The sequence below is a fragment of the Parasteatoda tepidariorum genome, chromosome 5 (genome assembly GCF_982258835.1).
Source record: "Parasteatoda tepidariorum strain Cologne lab strain chromosome 5, Ptep-v5.0, whole genome shotgun sequence".
Classification (NCBI taxonomy): domain Eukaryota; kingdom Metazoa; phylum Arthropoda; class Arachnida; order Araneae; family Theridiidae; genus Parasteatoda; species Parasteatoda tepidariorum.
This window is the reverse complement of record NC_141759.1, coordinates 70868060-70886554: the sequence shown is the minus strand read 5'-3', so window position 1 is coordinate 70886554 and position 18495 is coordinate 70868060. Positions and strand designations below refer to the sequence as shown.

Genomic DNA, 18495 nt, shown 5'->3' with positions numbered 1-18495 from the left:
TATTATTAATAAATATTATTAACTCTTTCTGTTAAGGAATTGTTCCATGCGAAAATTAAAAAAAGAAAAACAGGGAGTCTCTGACTCCCCCCGTTTCCGATCACCTATCCGCGTAATTGTTTCCCTTAAATCCTTGTTTTATTTTCTTCCCTTAAAAACCAATATTTTAAACTGAAACGCTGAATATTTTGCTTTTAAAATGTACAAGTGAAGTAGCGTTATGTAAGAATGTTTTGTTAAAATGCTAATCGTAACGACTTCGAGGACTACCTCAACTTGAAAATTATCATCTGCACTTTAAAGAAGATTTGACCTAAGGAATACAGATTGTGTATTACAATAATAAAACAAGAAAAATTGCTGAGAAATTATTTTATTTGTTGACGAGAATTTTAACAGTTTAAACTGAGAATACTTTTTATTGTTAGGTTTATTTATTTTTAAAAAAGTCAATTTAACTGTTAAGATTTATATCCTGCAACATGCAAATCCCTCTCTCTCTCTTTCGCTACTCTTAATTCACAATTCAGTCCGAGCTTACAAAATTAAAAAAAAGACAAAGATCTCCTGACGAAAAAATAAATTTTCTGCAAAAATGAATAAACAGTCAATATTTAAAATATACCTGAAAAAAATCACGAATGAACACTTAAATTAGAAATGACTTTCAAATAAATTGGAATTCGAAAGAAAATTCGTTTTAGGTTTACATATAAAAAAGATTTTTTAGCTCATCGAATTTTAACTGCATAATTACATTTAAGTGGAAAATACGAAGAAAACAATTCGGTAAAATTACGGAACTGTATTGACATTTCTGGTTTAAAAAAAAAAAAAAAATAACTTGGGTAATAAAATTAAAATATATCCTGCATTTAAACCATTTATTTGATAAATTTTCTATTCAAATTGTAAGGGTTTAACAGAAATTCTGGTTTTCACAAATATAGTTCTTATTACCACACATTTAGTAGAAAATACAAAACAGAACAGTTAATTTTATTGAATAAAGGCTTATAAGAAGAAAATGCTCTTAGCTAACATGATTATTTACCATATTTTACCAAAATTTAACAAACATTATAAAATTTCATCTTATTGTCAACCTAAAACATTACCCAAACACTTTGGTAAAAATTATCGAGTTTTTTGGTGTTTCCATAGAGCTAGAATTATGGTAAACTTAGCAATATTTTGGTAGTTTTGATCATACATTTTCTCATCTTACAGATCATCCATATATAGTATTTTTTTTACAAGTATAAGAGTTAATAATACTTATTATCGAATGTTAAATTTTCTCTGTATTTCTTTCTATAAACCATAGTAATTTCAAATTTTAAAATCTTGTTGTTTTTGCTCAGAAAAACAAAATTTCATTTCTGTAGAGGAATTTTTGTGTCCAGCAGAGCGGCTCATACGATATTTTTTATCACTGAGTGTAGGAGTTAATAATTCTCAAACAAATTATCGATCATACATTTTCTTCATTCCATCGTAATCCCTGTACACTTCTCTACAGTCCATTGTAATTTGATTTTTCTAAATCTTGCAGTTTTTGCTCTACAAATAAAATACAGACAATAAAACGTAGATTGAAGTTATCAATGGCGCATACGGCAATAATTTAACTCCGTTGGCTACGCCCTAACGAATTTTTAATTTAGAAAGAAACGCATGGTATTGTAACGTATTATTATTTCTCTACTCAAAGAATTAAGGAGTTTTCCTCCCTAAACATTGCCCGTTCATAAATTTTTCTGTATTGGTTCAAAATTAAATGAAAACAGAGTACATTAATTATTTTTTCCTTCTGAACTTTTTTGCTAATTTAAGAAATGAAATACGGTTAGAAGTTTCTGAGTTAACTCATAAATATTAAGACAGTAAAAAATTTAAATGCATGAATTTCAAAAGATCTAATTTTAAATGCATTTGTGTCCAGATGAGAGAAGAATTGAATTTTAATAATTTATGAAGATGCGAAATAAGAAGATTTAACAATTTAGTTACCGTTAATTTTTCTTTTACAGTTTTCTTTTTATATTTTAGCTTTCTTCATTATTGCACGAACCACGAAATATAGTTAATTAAGTAAGTTACCGATTTATTATATCAATTGTTAGAATTATGACAGGTTGTAACTGATTTCTCGCTTTATAATATTTTAATGTTAATTTTAATTTGAATAATGTTAATTTTAAAACACATGAATGAGAATGAATTTGATTTATTTGAATCATTTACAAGCTCTGGACTGTTCAGATACAAGGAGTTTAAAAATCCAAAAAAGTGCAAAGAATTATGATGCTTTGTTGTACTTATAAAGCATAAAAAGCGAGACCCTCTCCATTTTTAACAAGTTATATTACTAATCAAATAAGACCTTGATATTAAATCAAAAAATATTTTTTTTAAAAATTAGAGTTCATTTATATATTTATTTTTCATTTACTTTTCTAATTTCCCACAAATGGTTGAAAGATTTTTGTTAGATACATTTTAGAAACACAATTTTGATCTGTAAATGACTTTTACGGTGTATTGCTTTTCGCAATCTGCGAAATATGAGAATTTTGCGTTTTTCTGTTATATTTTTGCTTATTTATTTTTTTAGGAAAAAAAATAAACAGTTCAATGAAAAACTTATTACGAACAATTGAACATAATAGTGGTCTTATGAAAATGTTAAATAATAATAATCGTCAGCAATATAAGGAAAGAAATTAAAACTGAAATTGATGATAGGGGAGATCGATTCAAAACATAAAAAAATAACAAAATATTGGAAAAGTCTGAAGTTTCTCAAGAACTCTGACCCCCAACAGGGTGGGATGTGAGAAACGCATAACCGGACATCGTTAACTTCTCAAGTTACCATACACTAACAAAGAGAGGAAAAGGATCTCTTTTTGAAACAGCTACATTCCATCACCTACCTACTCGTCCCCCTCAAAGTAAACTTTAACTTCTTAATTCTAAAATAAAGGTCTTTACTTCTTTTACTAACAAATATTTTAATATCATGAAGGGCACACAAATACACTTACAAACTCCTTTTTATTCCTGAAATTCTATTGCATAAAATTGATCATTAAAATTCTTATGATTCTCTTTTTGATATTGACTTTACATTTAATATATGCAGAAAAAAAAGCGCTAGTTCTTACAACGTACAAAAGTGCTTGCATTACAAACTACTAATTTTAGTGCAATCATTAATAATAATAATTCAAATTATTATAATTTTATCGAAAACTATTTAAAACAGCACTAATTCGATAATTAATTATTATGATGGGTCGCTCCTGGGAGAGCAACCCCCCTGTGTAAGGAAGGGACAGTGAGTAAACTTTGTTTTTGTTTTAACGAAAATAATTCGAAACAATATTTTCATTTAAGGTTTGTTATAGTAGTGTAAAGATTAAGGTGTTAAAATTCTGAGTTGGAAACTTAAATCCTTTAATTTTCTATTAAGATATGTTTACTGGACTGCTCGAAATTGATTATATGGGGTTTATTTGATATAAACCCCATATAACCAATTTCGGGAGATATTATATTTATTTGAGCTAAGTCAAATAAAGAATGAATAAGTCAATACGGCAAAAAAATTACTCAGCGTAAATTACTCAACGTTGAATTACAAGTTCCTTAAAATAAATATTCTACAAAAAATATGAATATCAAAAAAAAAAATTTTTTTTACAAAATAAGGAGTAAAAATTTAATTTAACTATGTCGTATTAGGTAAACTTCGTTATTCCTACTATAATTGCGAAATTTATTATATTTAACTGCAAATAAACTAAGAATAAGTTACTAGATATCAGATATTATTGATATAAAATTTTATTGAAAGATTGGTTTGAACTGTTTTCTAAAAACCGAATTAATCCAAATTAAAAAGATTATTAAAATAAAAAATTAAAAAAAGTATGTGTTATTAAGAGAGAAAAAATATACTTTACAATTACAATTTTGTTAATAAAATGATTAATGAAAGTCAAAGAATACTATTAGTTTAATAACATGAGAGAATTGTAAATGCACTATTCCAATCACTGGATACCCATTGATCATTTTTTTTCTTGGATAGATCTTTTATAAGGTCGTCATAAATTACAAAAGGTGTCTAAATTAATTTTTATCCTTTTGTCAGTCAATGGGCCAAATTGATAATTAATTCCAGCCAATATACGTTTCGTAGAACAATACAAAATTCTTTTCTTTCTTCAGTATTAATATTTATATAATAATTGCTGCCTAAAAGGAGAACAATAGTTGTGTATAAGTTAACTATAAAAAGATTATAAAATGCTTTAAAGTAATTTAATATAACACTATTAAAAATACGCTCTGGTGAAAATAAAAAGAAAAAACTCAGTCTGTAAAACAATGAATTCTAAGAATTTCAAAAATTGTCTTCTTTATTTTTTATTATTACATTTCGAGATGCTTTTTGATTTTCGAGACGCTATCATGATTTTTTTCATGACTCTTAGAATTCTTTACTTAAGATAATAGTGCTGAAGTTTTCGATTAAATTGGTCTAAACGAGAAGTGCGAACGCATGAGAACCTAGAATAATAACATTAACATTGATCATTCCTAAAACTTTCTTTTTATATGAAGTTGGAAAAATAAACTGCATTGCTAAATTAACGTAAAACGAGCAGATATTAATAAATTTCCTTCTCTGTCAGAAGACTGAAAAGGTCCCTGACACCGCCACTGTTTTGGGGTTTTCAACTTAACGTTACACTTTATCAGACACTGTTAGATTTAGAAACTTCACATTACGCAGATATGTAGGAGATTGAACGCAAATTGCAATGGAATTAAAAAATAATTCTAAAATTAAGTCAAGATTATTTTTATTCTTAAACTTGTTAGAAAAATAACACGTGGGCCGCTCTATGGCCGCAAGCATTCAGTTGCAGAAGTTAAATTTGGTATGCTGAAAGAGCCAAATTTAGTTTATAACCATAACATAGAGTCTTTATTTCCTCTTAGAAACTCTTTTTATTTGTCTGAAAGTTATTACAATTTAAAAGGTTCTTTTTAATTTTTTCTTTAACTAATAAATATTTATCGATTGTTGTGGAAAAATTTTTCATTTACGCGATTTTCATAATATCCCTCTTGACTTTATTAAAAATAATAAAAATAAAGAAAAAAATATATATAGAAAAAGATTAGGTGTTGCCAAATATAAAACTTCGACATTTCATACCGATATTTGAAAATATATGTAGAATAAAGAGAAATAAGAATTGTTTCCTATATGATCTGTTAACAAGAAAAAATTACTTCTAATTTATTAATTCTTATTGTGTCTCGCATTCTGCCTTTCTAAATGTAATATTTTTAAGCACACTTATTTATTATTCAAATCCAGCTATCTTTTTTATTTTGTTAAAATTAACAAGTTAATATAATGAACTTAAATAAAAGTATAATAATTTTATATTAAACAAATAAATTTTAATCGACTTTTCAGGAAAAAAAAAACTTTTAAGAACATTCTTGAGAAAGGTTTGTACCCAATGCCTCTAGTTCTGAGAGAAAAAAAAAACGATTTTGCGCGTGGGCATAAACTGCTTTTTTCATAGAACATCTTCAATGCGTAATAACTCTCGGCGAGACCGTTTTTCCTTATTTTTCATTTGTCAAAACTTAGTAATCCTTAAAATACAACTGCTGGCAATCCAATCGTAATTTTTATTTAAAAAAGTAGAAGAAAACGATTTGTACTTGATCTTCAATTATTTCAAACTTGATGAACGAGAATCAACTACAGGGATTATCGAGCGTAGCGAACAGGTGACGGTGCCTCCATGTAGAAAACAAGGATACATAAAAATAAATTGTGTCGAACAACTATTATCAGTAAGCGTATGATTAATATTTAAAATCGCCTCTAAAAAGGGACTGTAGAAGCTGATCAATTGATAAAAATTTATCTGCTGCAGTCAAGGTATAAATTATCGTCACAATCTGAAAAACATTTAATATATTTAAATATTTGCATGTTTACGAACTATGATCTGTTTTTGATTTTTTTTTAAATTAACCTCAAACTTTAACCGGATTTTAATAAATAAATTCTGAAAGAACTGCACTCTTTAAAAAATAGGTATGAAAATTGGATTCGTTTTGTACTATGAAAATTGCCAAGTCGATTCGGCAGCATGAAATACTATTTCATTTTTCGCCAGTTTATGGTTAAAAGTTAAAAGAGCTCCACTTAGTTCTAATTACATAATCATTCAATTTTGTCTAAATAGTTATGCCTTTTCTAAAATATTGATTTGCAAATTGACCGTAAATTTAAAACTATACCAACAGTTTAATTGGGCAAACAAATAAAATTTCGGTTCTCTTACCGTTATTTTCATATTTCAGCCATATTTCTGCCATTGTTTCCTAAGATTTAAAACACAGCACAATTTTAATATTTGTTAACCCCAAAACCCCTTGTGAGAAAAAACAATGTTTTTAACTCATGTATAGGAAACATTTTGCAAATGACGTTTGAAAATGGATAAATGTGCGTTTATTATTTTGTATTGTCATGTTTCTTTCATTTTTCTACAACTAGGGAACATTATTGGAGAATGAGTAATTTTTCACACAATGCATTTTTATTTAAATCTTATATCGACTTCATAGAAGAAAAAATCGGTAACTTTTTTTAAATCATGCTATAACTTTTGTATTTTTTCCAGCTTTAAATACGAATCTATTTTGATTAACACTTGAATTGAAGTATGTGATGAATGTAAGTGTAAAGAAAGATTGAAACAGAGAAATTTAATGTTTAATTTTGTCTAATTTGCTATTAAAAGAATTGAGTTTTAAAATAAAACTCAATAACGCAATTCTGGTTTTAAATAACTATTCCGCTATTTAATTGGTAAAGGCAATATGCAGTAGAACATTTTTTTATTTATGTCACATTTTATGCTAGAATAAATAGTGCAGACTCTTGCCACACATGAATGATAGATTTGCTTTTTTTTAGTAAGCAGAAACTTTTGTTGAAGGGTTGTCCTTGGGTGGGGGAGGGATATGGTTTCCGCAGAGTCCGCGGGGGGTTATGCCTCAGCCAGGACAGAAGCCGTACCGACTGTCATTCTGTGCAAATTGGCGAAATTCTATCAAAGTTAAAAGAAAGGCAACCCTACAAGACCCGACACTTTATATTTTCTGCCATCTATCGGCAAGGAATCGAAAACACGTCTAAAGTAAAAAATAAAAAAACAGCGCCATCTGTGTATTGCATTCAAAACAGTTTTTTTTCCTTAATGTATATAAACTATTTTAAAAATAAATATAATACTGCATGAAAAAATATTTTTGTTATGCGAATAAAAAATAAATATAATTAACATTTTGAAAGTATAATTTTTATTTTTATCTATATTCTGTATTATAAGCTTAGAGAAAAAATTATTTGCTTAATATTTTGAAGTTTAATTAATAAAAATATCCAAATGTATTTTTATTATTTAAAAACATATTTTGAAGAATAAAATTTCCTAAGCAATTATTACCTTCAAGTATTGCTTAAAAGTTTACGGAAAAAAAAGTTACTTACTTTATTGGACTAGACGTTTGCTATAACCAATCAGAAAATTTAAACACGATTTTTTTAAAATTCAAAATTCCTAAGACCATTTAAACTATTTTGAATCCAGTTTTTAAGAAGTAAGTGATTAAACTAAGATATTAAGTTTAAAATGAAAATTAAAATAAAAAAAATAAAAAGCAGTTTATATAAATGAAAAGTTTACTTTTTTAAATGGTATACATTCATTATTACAAAATACTTAAATTGTAATAAAAGTTAGTAAATTAATGTAATAAAAAAGCATATTTCATTAAAAATCCTTGCTTTAAATTCAAGATATTTATAATTTCAAGGAGGATATAAGCAATTTACAATATTTTTTTCTATTTATTTTCTATAAATGGATTTTTTTATTTACATGAATTTTGAACTTACCAATTCATTTTTGTTTTAAAGAATGTTTAAAAAAAGAATCATAGTCTGAAAAAAATTCATGTTAATTTCATTTGGTTAATTTCATTGTTCTAGTTATAAGTATTAATATTTATTCTTATTTTTAAGGGAATATGTATTCAATTTTTCTTGAAAGTAACAAATATACTATATTTCGAGTTAAAAATTATACTTCAGAAAATGATTTCAAAAAGAAAAAATTAAAAAAAAAATAATTATATATATTTATTTAAAAATTGTAATCAAATTTAAAATGATTATTTTTTTATTAAAATTACTTTTTTTAAAAATATAATAGGTAATGCCACAGAAAGTATATTTAGATTATAATAAAATAATAAAATTCTAGTTTTTAATATTCTATTTAAAAAATTAGCAGTTTTCAAAGAATAATAAAAACTGTTTTTTTCCTCTCAAAAAATACGGTTAATGTTTTATGAATTTTTTTCCTTTCTCTCCTGATTTTTTTCAAAGTTTTGAGTTAAAAGCACATTTTTTACCAACTCTGCATCTATTCATTATTAATCAATTGTAACATTACATTTAATTAACGGTATACAGTAAAGGTCCTGTAACTAATTAAGTGTAAGAGGCCAAACAGCGGTATACAATAAAGGTCCTGTAACTAATTTAGTGTAAGAGGCCAAACAGCGGTTTTATTTTTCGGACTTGTATAAGTGAGGAGTTATTCCGCCTCTTCCTGAAATGCCTCAAAACAAACGATAAAGGACCCTATTGTACTTGCCTTTTGCCGTTATCCTACCTAGAATGCCAGCTTACGGCCTTACGTTTGCCGTGAGGTGTGTGCTTACTGGGTAATATCTGTACCTCTTCAATAATACACAATATTACCACCATGTAAAAATGCAGCTACCGATTATTTACTATGAATATTATTTAGAATGTTGAAAGTGTATTTTACTATTAAAACAGGCTTTACACTTAGATCCAATAGTTAAAATTAAAAGAATTCTTATTACTTATTAAGTTATAACTATTTTTTTAAATGTTTTATACTTACTGTTTTTCATTCATGAAGTTAATTATAGTAGACACAGTTTCTTTTATAACAAATATGTTGCAATTACAAATATCATTGATTTCGGGGGCAAGCAGCTCTATGAAACTGAGATACATGAACAAAATATGTCCTTCTTGATGTGCTGTAACTGCATTGCAAAGTTTTATGGCCAAAGACAATAAAATATTCTGAATACGATCCTAAACATAAAAAAAATGTTATCAATTTACAGTAAAAGTCCATTATAACAATAATTGAAAGCAATTATGGAAGTTATATAGCAGATTTTCAATTGTAAACTAAAAGAAGAGACATGAGGAAACATGGTAGATATTTGATCAAGAAAAAACATATTCGTGATTGCCTATGCATGTTGTCTTCAAAAATATAAACTATTAAAATTGTAAGAAAGAAATAAGGTGATATAAAGTTCGTTTTTCTCCTACCTATAATTGATACTAGAAATAAAAACTTTCACTTATTTTGGCCTTTTTTGTATAATATTGCTAACTAAAACAACAAAAAAATGTAATATTGTCAAAAAAATTCTCATATAAATAGAAAGCTGAAAATTAACTCATTATAAACATACAATTTTTGTATCAATAAAATTAGCATTTTGATGCTGAGTTGGAAACTTGTAATAATAGCTGACTTGTCGCAATGTACCTGACTTGTTATATCAAGCATTCATAGTATTTGAATGGAAAAATTATAAAGCAGATTGTAAGTGTATCTCAAGTGTATATAGGAACATAGATATTTCGTAATTTTAATCAGGAATTTATGTTTGAAAAAACAATGAAAAATATTTAGAAATATCATACTTTTATTAAAATGTAACACTTAGAAAGAGTATTTATAGCAATAAATATGTAATTTTAAAAACTCTTGATGGTATTAAGAACTCTTGTTATCGGTTAAAAGAATAAGAAATGCTTTGAATATATTAAAAAAACTTACGAATATATAAGTTAAAAACGCAAACACCACTTTCAATTGGATAAGACTAATGAAATTCCCTGCTTTCAGAGCTGTAAGTCACTAGAACCGAACTTACTTTCAAATACTTAATGGAAATTTTTTGAAAGACAATCAGAACATTTTACAATCAAAATATCACTTAATTACATAAATATACTCACAAAAAATATACTTCAATTTTTTACCCAAAGAGATGTACAAAAATTTGCAGCACTTGCAGACTGTACATGGTTAAAAACTGGTTGGGAACTAATGTTAGGGATTAATGGCCATAGTGATACAGTGATCAGCATAGCTGACTATTCATTCAAGTGCCTGTTTTAAAGCTCAACAAAGTAATTATGTCAAGCACACAATTCTCAACTAATCAAGCTTATACCGGTTTGGTGAGCCGCAATGGCTCAGGGGACAGAACGTCCGCGTTCCAATTAGCTGAACCGGGACCCAGCGATAGCTGGTCAATACGAATCTTCACCCATCTTGCATCGACCACAGTGCTGGCGTGAAATATCCTCAGTGGTAGATGGATCACGGGTTAGAGTCCTTTTGCCGTTAAGCTAACCTTGGAAGGTTCTCATGGTCTTCCTCGCCATGCAACGCAAATGCAGGTTAGTTCCATCAAAAAGTCCACCATGAAGACAAAATTTCTCCCAATACTTGATCTAGAAGTTCCCTTGTCTTCTGGATTGAGTACAAGGCAACAAAGTCAAATATCAGTAGTCGTAAACCCAAAAATTGGGTTGGCTGTTCAACAATGGTTGTAAAATAAAAAATACCTGCTTGGTGATATTTTTTTAAACTTAACAAAAAAAAAGGTTTATGACTATTATAAATTTTAAAATTTATAACTTACTTTTTTTGGTTAGGTGTTTATTACTGCTACTAATTTTACTTTTACCTACTCAAGTCAAATCAAGACTTTGTATAAAAATTTCACCTCATATTAATTTCTCCTTTTTTCTTTTTGGCAATGCATATTTTAATACTTCTAATAAACTCATTTTCTAAATAAGAAAATTATAAAAAAGATAGAAATCTTACCTTTTGCATGTTCAAAAATGCAATGAATGATCCATTAAACTCTTGATTGGACATAATATAAGAAATAGTTCCTAATAGGTCTTCATAGGTTAAGGAATATGGTTCAGTCAATTGACATTTTGGTCTATAATCAAATGAAAATTTAATATAACATAAAAACTACTATAGTTAATTCTGAATAAAAAATATATTTCAGAATTTTCAAATAAATAAATAAATGCAAAACTTCAGAATAAAGTATATTTATGACTACAGTGTCTTAAATTTAAATTTTACAATCAATCTCAAATTTTAATGCTAAAATATTACTAACATACAAATATACGAAAATAGTTAAAGTAATTTTTCACTTACAAATGAGAAGTTTCTCTATCCTTCAACATTGAGAGTAAAGATATAAAAAACAAATCTAGCTTGCTATGAAAAGTTGCTTCACTAACCTAAATCAAAACATTTATATTAAATTATTTGGCAGCTGTGTATACTGTGTAGCTGTTGGCAGTACATATGTTTTAAAAAAATTGTTAGAAATATTGTAGACAATTAAGAACCATCTTTTTTATAGTCTAAATTTTGAAATTCATAGCACAGATGGAATAATCGATAAACTAATTTTAAAAAATAAAATAAAACACACCTGCAACAGCCCACCGAGGGACAGGAAGGTCATAGAGGTTAAAGTTACACAATTTGGTGTCTAAAGATGGCAATGGTAACAATGTGAACAAGATTATGCACCAGTCGTCTTTGGTTCACAGACAAGCTGGTCTGCAATTGATCAATTAAGACCAATTGATCAGCAACTGAGTGGGCTTCAAGCTACCTTCGGGGATAGAGCATCATTTCTTCAAAATGATAGCTCAGTCTCTTAACAACTGTGCCATGACTGATTTATTAATTGCTGGAATTCATTAAGGTGCCATTAAGGTATAAGATTAAAAGACAGAAGCATTCCTTTCACCTTAATATAATAAGTCACGAGAGAGATTCAGTCAATTTAGAATCATATGACTCCCTTAATATTAGAATCCTCAATCTAACCGAGTCAGAGTTGAGACATATGTTTAACAATTTATGATTGGCTGAGAGTTAAAACTTATCGAAAAGAGACTAAATAAAAACTTTCTTCTAGGCTTAACATAAAGGAATCGACAAGGCATCTCATCTAACAGAATTTCAAAATTACAGGCATGTATTTTTTTTTTGTTGTTGTTGCTTAAAACAATAGATTTCAACTACTCAAAGTATCTATATTATGTAAAATAATGTTAAATAACCATAAATTTTGTGGATTAATTACTTTTCTAAGAATTACAATAATTACAATGGGCATTCTGATCAAGTTATTTAAGCTAAGTAAATAATTCATTTTTTGATTTTTTTTGATTTTTTAAAGCTACTTTAGAAAATGTTGCACATAAACTAAAATTAAAATTCATAAAGAGCTTCATTAAAGAGCTTAATTAGGCAATCAGTAATTTACACAATTTTGGCGTACTTCAACTGGTATAAAACGAAATATAGCTCGATATAGTTGACATGATTTTGATATGGAGTAAAAAGGCAAATTGGAGAGAAACCGTATCAAGTTAAACCATTTTTTTCTTCCATACAATTTTGAAGTTGCTTATTGTCATGTCATAACTATCTAACTATGTCAGGGACTTTACTTAACATCAAAGAAGAGTTATCTAGTATAGACACAACTTGGAACTTTAATAAATATTTGTATTTTCTATTTTTTCTATACAAGGATTTCATTAAATTATATAATTTTATACAGACTAAATACTTTTTTTAAAAAAAACAAATACATAAAAATTTGTATTACTACTTTTACCCCAACCTTAAAATAAGCTCAGACAAATAATAAAATATATTTTATAGTTATTAAAGTTGTTACTTAAGCTCTTAATTCCAAATAAAAATAATAAACTATTTAAAAATAAATTAACTAAGAAAATTTGGATAAAAATTCCAATGTTTCTTGAATTAAAAATAAATTTTGCACATTCGGTTAAGGTTTATGCTTAAAAACAGTGTTATATTTTAACCTCCTGAGTAATTTCACGTCTTTTTCAAATATTAAAGTTGATGGCTTTCCTGTGTCAAAAAATTAGTCTTCCCCATGTTATTCATAGGACAGTAGAGTGTAGTAGGAAAATTTCAGTTCAATTTAACCCTGAGGCTCCACGATTGTAAAGTTAAATATTTAATATATAAATTCTGAATGATACCTAGCTCTTTAATTTCTACTTTAACTTTCTTGAAATTAAGTCATCTTTAAAGCAAATATAAACATTCAAACCATATATGCCACAAGTAGGACTGTATACACTACCGGTCAAAAGTTTGCAAAAATTTTGAAACACACAAAGAAAAAGTCTAAATTCAAATGTTCACAGAACTGCGAAAAATCCTTCAAATTGCATGAAAATTTTATATGTTTTAAAGTGAACCCTCTACAGCGAACTGAATCCAGCTTTTCATCATGGGTTGCTTTTATGGTGAAAACATTTTTTAAGTTTGAACACTTGCCAAACTTGCAAAAAAACATTTTTGTACTTTCTGTTAATGGAAAATAGTTATTTGAACCGTTCTATGTAAGCACTCAAAATTTCAGATCGATTTGATATTTTTTGACGAAGTTATAGAATTTTGAAAAACATGTGTACTTTTCTCCATTTTTGAGCATTCCACACATGCAGTCTTTTGGTCTATACATCTTCTACCAAAGAACTTTTTAATTTCAATGTTTTCTACATTTTCAAATAATTAATATTTATTATAAAATGAATATTCTTATTCATTATTGTTATTATTAGTGTTTATATTTATTGCTTATATGTATTAGTTTTGTTGTGATATTTTTACTTTACATTAAATTAAAGTAAAAAGTTATAACAATAATTACATAAATAATTCTGAAAAAATAATTCTAAAAAAATAATAACAATATAAAAATTTTTTACTTCTACTAAACTATTTTATATACAACAGGTCAAATATTTAACATATTCTTGTTCGTATTTTGTAATTAAATAGATTAACATTTAAATCTTAGATTCCTCAAACCATCCACCTTTTGCTTTTATTATAACCTTACATATGCGTGAAATTCGTTCTAACAATCAGTTCAAGTGATATAGAGTTCCATTCCTGTTGTAAAATGTCCCCTAACTGATTTCGATTCGAAATATCAGAGCATCGAATTTGTCGATCCAAATGATCCCATAAAAGTTATAATTATATTCATAATAAGTTCCTTGTAATAACAATAATTACAATAATGAATAAGAATATTTGTTTTATAATAAATATGAATTATTTGAAAATATAGAAAACATTAAAATTAAAAAGTTCTTTGGTTGAAGATGTATAGACCAAAAGACTGCATATGTGGAATGCTCAAAAATCAAGAAAAGTACACATGTTTTTCAAAATTCTATAACTTCGTCACAAAAAAAAATCAAATCGATCTTAAATTTTGAGGGCTTACATAGAACGGTTCAAATAACTATTATCCATTAAGAGAAAGTACAAAAAATGTTTTTTGCAAGTTTGGCAAGTGTTCAAATTTAGAAAAATTTTTCACCATAAAAACAACCAGTGATGAAAAGCTGGATTCAGTTCGCAAAAAACAAAGTATAGCAATTTAATCATATGTAACTAACTATAGAGGACTCACTTTAGAACATATCAAATTTTCATGCAATTTGAATGATTTTTCGCAGTTCTATGAACATTTGAATTTAGATCTTTTCTTTGTGAATTTCAAAATTTTTGCAAACTTTTGACCGGTAGTGTATAATAAATGTAAAGATACAAAATAAATAGAAAAATTGGTGCATTAATGTAATGCAGGTAAAAAAAATGGCAAAATGTGATTAAAGCAAAATTATAACAAAAATCAAAAATATTAAATTCCTTAAAAGAAAAAATTATTGTAATAATCTAATTACATACTTCAACAGGCACAACAGAATCTAGGAGTGCTTTAGCTTTAGTTGCTTTATTCCTAAGATTAGACTGTGGCCAAAAAGATAGGATTCTAGCTTGTATCTTTGGCAAACTTGCATAAATTATTTCTGAGGTACTCAGTTTGAGTCTATCAGCGATTCCAGAAATTGATGACATATCATCATTGAAGAATAGAATAGGCACTATAACTGTATAACAATTTCTAAAATAAAGAAGTTAAGAAAATTAATTTCATGTCAACAATATTGGAGGGTCAATAAATAACTAAACAAAGGCCATTAAGCTAAAACTATATTATTTAGAAAAACAAAAACATGCTTGAAATGTAGTTGCTGGTGTGACAAAAAGGATTCATTCTTTAGACTCAATGAATGACAGTGCTTGTCATGCAAGTAATGATAAAAGGATGATAATTCAGATATCTGGCAGTCCACTCATTTTGTTTCTAAAATAAATGTGTAATGGAGAGACAAATGAAAAAAAAAGACAAATTCTTGTTGATTTTTTGGAGCTATGAAGCTTAAGTCAATGATCAGCAGTACTTGAAAATGTTACCCAAGATTTGATCACCAATTAAATGTGACGCTTTAAACTTTCCAATGTATACTACTACTGCAAAACAACACTAAGACAAGACAATGAAGCAATTTCTATCAAAATTTAAATAGTGATCCTGAATTGTGACTCCTTAGTCCATGTCTGTCTCCATGGAACTTTCCAATTTTTAATGAGCTTAAAAAAACACTACAGCAACACTAATTTCATACAAACAATGAAGTTGTGTAAAATATTAATAATAGATGGCTCTGCTAAAGCTGTTTGCTATGCATTGTCTAGCGTAACCTAAGAATGGTCAGTTGATTCCATCTATTTGTCTCGTCTAGTAATGTCAAGTGTATAAGTCTGATAACTTTTATGTGTTTGCTTGTTGATATTTTTTCTTTTAATCCACAAAATCATAGAACAAAAGATTTTTTTGTTACTTTAATAGCATCACAAGAAATTATAAAATTAATTATTTAAGTCAGCATGGGACTAGAGCACTAGTTAGTGTTACATCTTCCTAGGAATTTCAAACATTTAATGTTTGAAAGTCCTAGGAAGATTTAACCTTGACAACAAATATATGGATCACTCAAAAATATATAAAGAAAATTTATTAGTATTTCATATGATTTCTTCTCATGATACCATAATAAGTTATAAATTATTTACATTTTATGATATACCTTTTCAGAGAAAAAGCTTTCAAATTATTACAAATTAGACTAGAACAAGCGTGCTGTACAAATGACCTAAACAGCAACCAAAGACTTTTAAGAAACACAGCATTGTATATCTAATGTCAAGATGATACAAACGTTTGAGTTTCTTTGAATAAATTACATGGAATAACCTCTGACCTGTTATTTATTATCTCTATCTAAAATTTATGTCTAAATTAATTTAGTTAACTTCCATACATTAAAAATTCATTGCAGTTCACATCCTCAAGAATAGCAAAGGGAAATTCAAGCAAACTGTATTTAGCCATGATCCATCGATGAAAGATATACTCCAGGTGTGTTTCAATAAAATTTCTTGGAGAATCGTAACCGAACACAGATGATAGCTGCATTATAACCTAAAACAAACACACAAGAAAAGACACAATTACATTTTAAAAATGAAAATTCTTAAGTTTTTTACCACAATCAATTTTTAAATTTGGAATGTTTAAATCTTACCTTATATACTAATCCTTGGTCAACTTTTTTTGTGTGAGCCACTTTACATATCATGAATAAAGATTCTTTAGTAAAACAAGGAAACTCCAACATTAACTGACTTAAATAGTGAAAAAAGGTACTAATTCTGTTTAAGTAATCATCCGGATGTTTATCCTATGGGGGGGGGATAAATAAAAGCTTCAGATTATGAAATTTTATATGTCAAAATACAAAATTTGAACAAAATCAGTTGAGAGAATCTAATGAGAAATCAAATTTAATTTGAATCGAACAACATTTTAAATTTGATTAAAAACTTTAGCAAGGAATAAATTATTACAATTATAATATTTTTAGAAAGGTAATTTAAAATTTAACAAGAAATTTCTAGTAGAAAGTAAAAATAACAAAACCATAGGATAAATTTAGAAATATATGATTAGTTATTGTTGATTGGATAAAATAATTTTAATGCCTGATAAAAAATTATAACACAATGATAATAGCTTTTTGTTCGATCAATATACTGCTAATACATTATACTGCTAATACTCCGAGAATATCTAAGAGTGACTATGTTTTTTTCACAGAGCTCCAGGTTTTATAACAGTATTTTCAAATTAACTGAGAATTTGTTTCTAAAGAAAATAATCACAAACTCTATATTGTATTTCAAGTGAAAAGCATAACTCACCTGTTTTTGTAAATAGTTGAAGATTTCACAACAAGCAAATTCATAAATAGCTTCTAAGGAAGTCACGGGAATTGAATGGTTTATTTCAGTAGAAACATATAAACGCACAGAAACATAGGAACTGTTCAAAAATTTAGAAAAAGACATCAAAATGGTATTGTTATCACTAAAGCTGCCATTTAGTCCTTTATCGTCACTTGGCCAAGTTGCAGTGGGTTCTACCTACAAAAATATTACCTTTCTTTAAAAAGAAAAAGATCATATTAACAGGGTTGCCACAGAAAAAAATAAACAAAATAGTTGCTTTTAGTAGCCTAAAGCATGAAAATAGTCGCCTAAAATTATGAAAATAGGTGCCTAAATAAGAACAAAAATATATCAATATTACTAAAATTTTATTAAATGACTTCATTGTAATATACCATGATCCATTAGTCAAGTTAATGGTCAATATGATAATTTTAAAATAAACGTTAGTGTTCCAGCACTAAATTTTTACATAAAAAAATTAGTATATTAGCAGAAAATTAAATACTTTTAAATACTAGAATTAATTCAGAAAAATAATTTTTTGTTAAAGAAAAACATACTCCTTCTAAAAAATTTTCCCTTTTATCAATAATTGATTTAGCAAATATATATATACTGAAAAATTATTACTAAAATTCGAAATTCACGCATCATAATATTGTATTGAAGATAGGGTTTTTTAAAATCGTGCAGAATTTCGTAGCAATATAATAACTGTTGAAAAGGCGACTGAGAAACAAAATAGATTCACATTAGAATCTGTGCAAATTGAGCTCATTAAAAAGTGATGAGTCAAATTTACAATTCAAAATTTTTTTATTTTTCACGAAAAATAATTCATTATGTTCAGAAGCTACCGCGGGCTGCAGGTTGTCAACCCAATTTATGCTATATAAAAAAAACACCGCGAGAAGCACAGAAAAGTCTCCCAATAGTCTCTTTTTCCCGAAAACAGTTGCTTTTTTAGCCTTTTCAGTCAAAAATAGTTGCCATAGTTGCCTCAAGT

At 27.2% G+C, this 18495-nt stretch overlaps 1 protein-coding gene across 3 annotated transcripts in view; it reads right to left on the bottom strand.

Annotated features, from left to right (window-relative positions):
• Positions 1-18495, bottom strand: part of LOC107442312 (serine-protein kinase ATM) — a 108279-nt gene that overhangs the window by 52737 nt on the left and 37047 nt on the right. For all 3 annotated transcript variants that reach the window (XM_043051168.3, XM_043051170.3, XM_043051169.3), the window contains exons 22-28: positions 17460-17681; positions 16784-16939; positions 16520-16680; positions 15042-15258; positions 11430-11515; positions 11076-11199; positions 9051-9250 (exon numbers count right to left, since the gene is read on the bottom strand). In XM_043051168.3, coding sequence (XP_042907102.2) covers positions 9051-9250; positions 11076-11199; positions 11430-11515; positions 15042-15258; positions 16520-16680; positions 16784-16939; positions 17460-17681 — 1166 coding nt within the window. The remainder of the gene's footprint in view (positions 1-9050; positions 9251-11075; positions 11200-11429; positions 11516-15041; positions 15259-16519; positions 16681-16783; positions 16940-17459; positions 17682-18495) is intronic.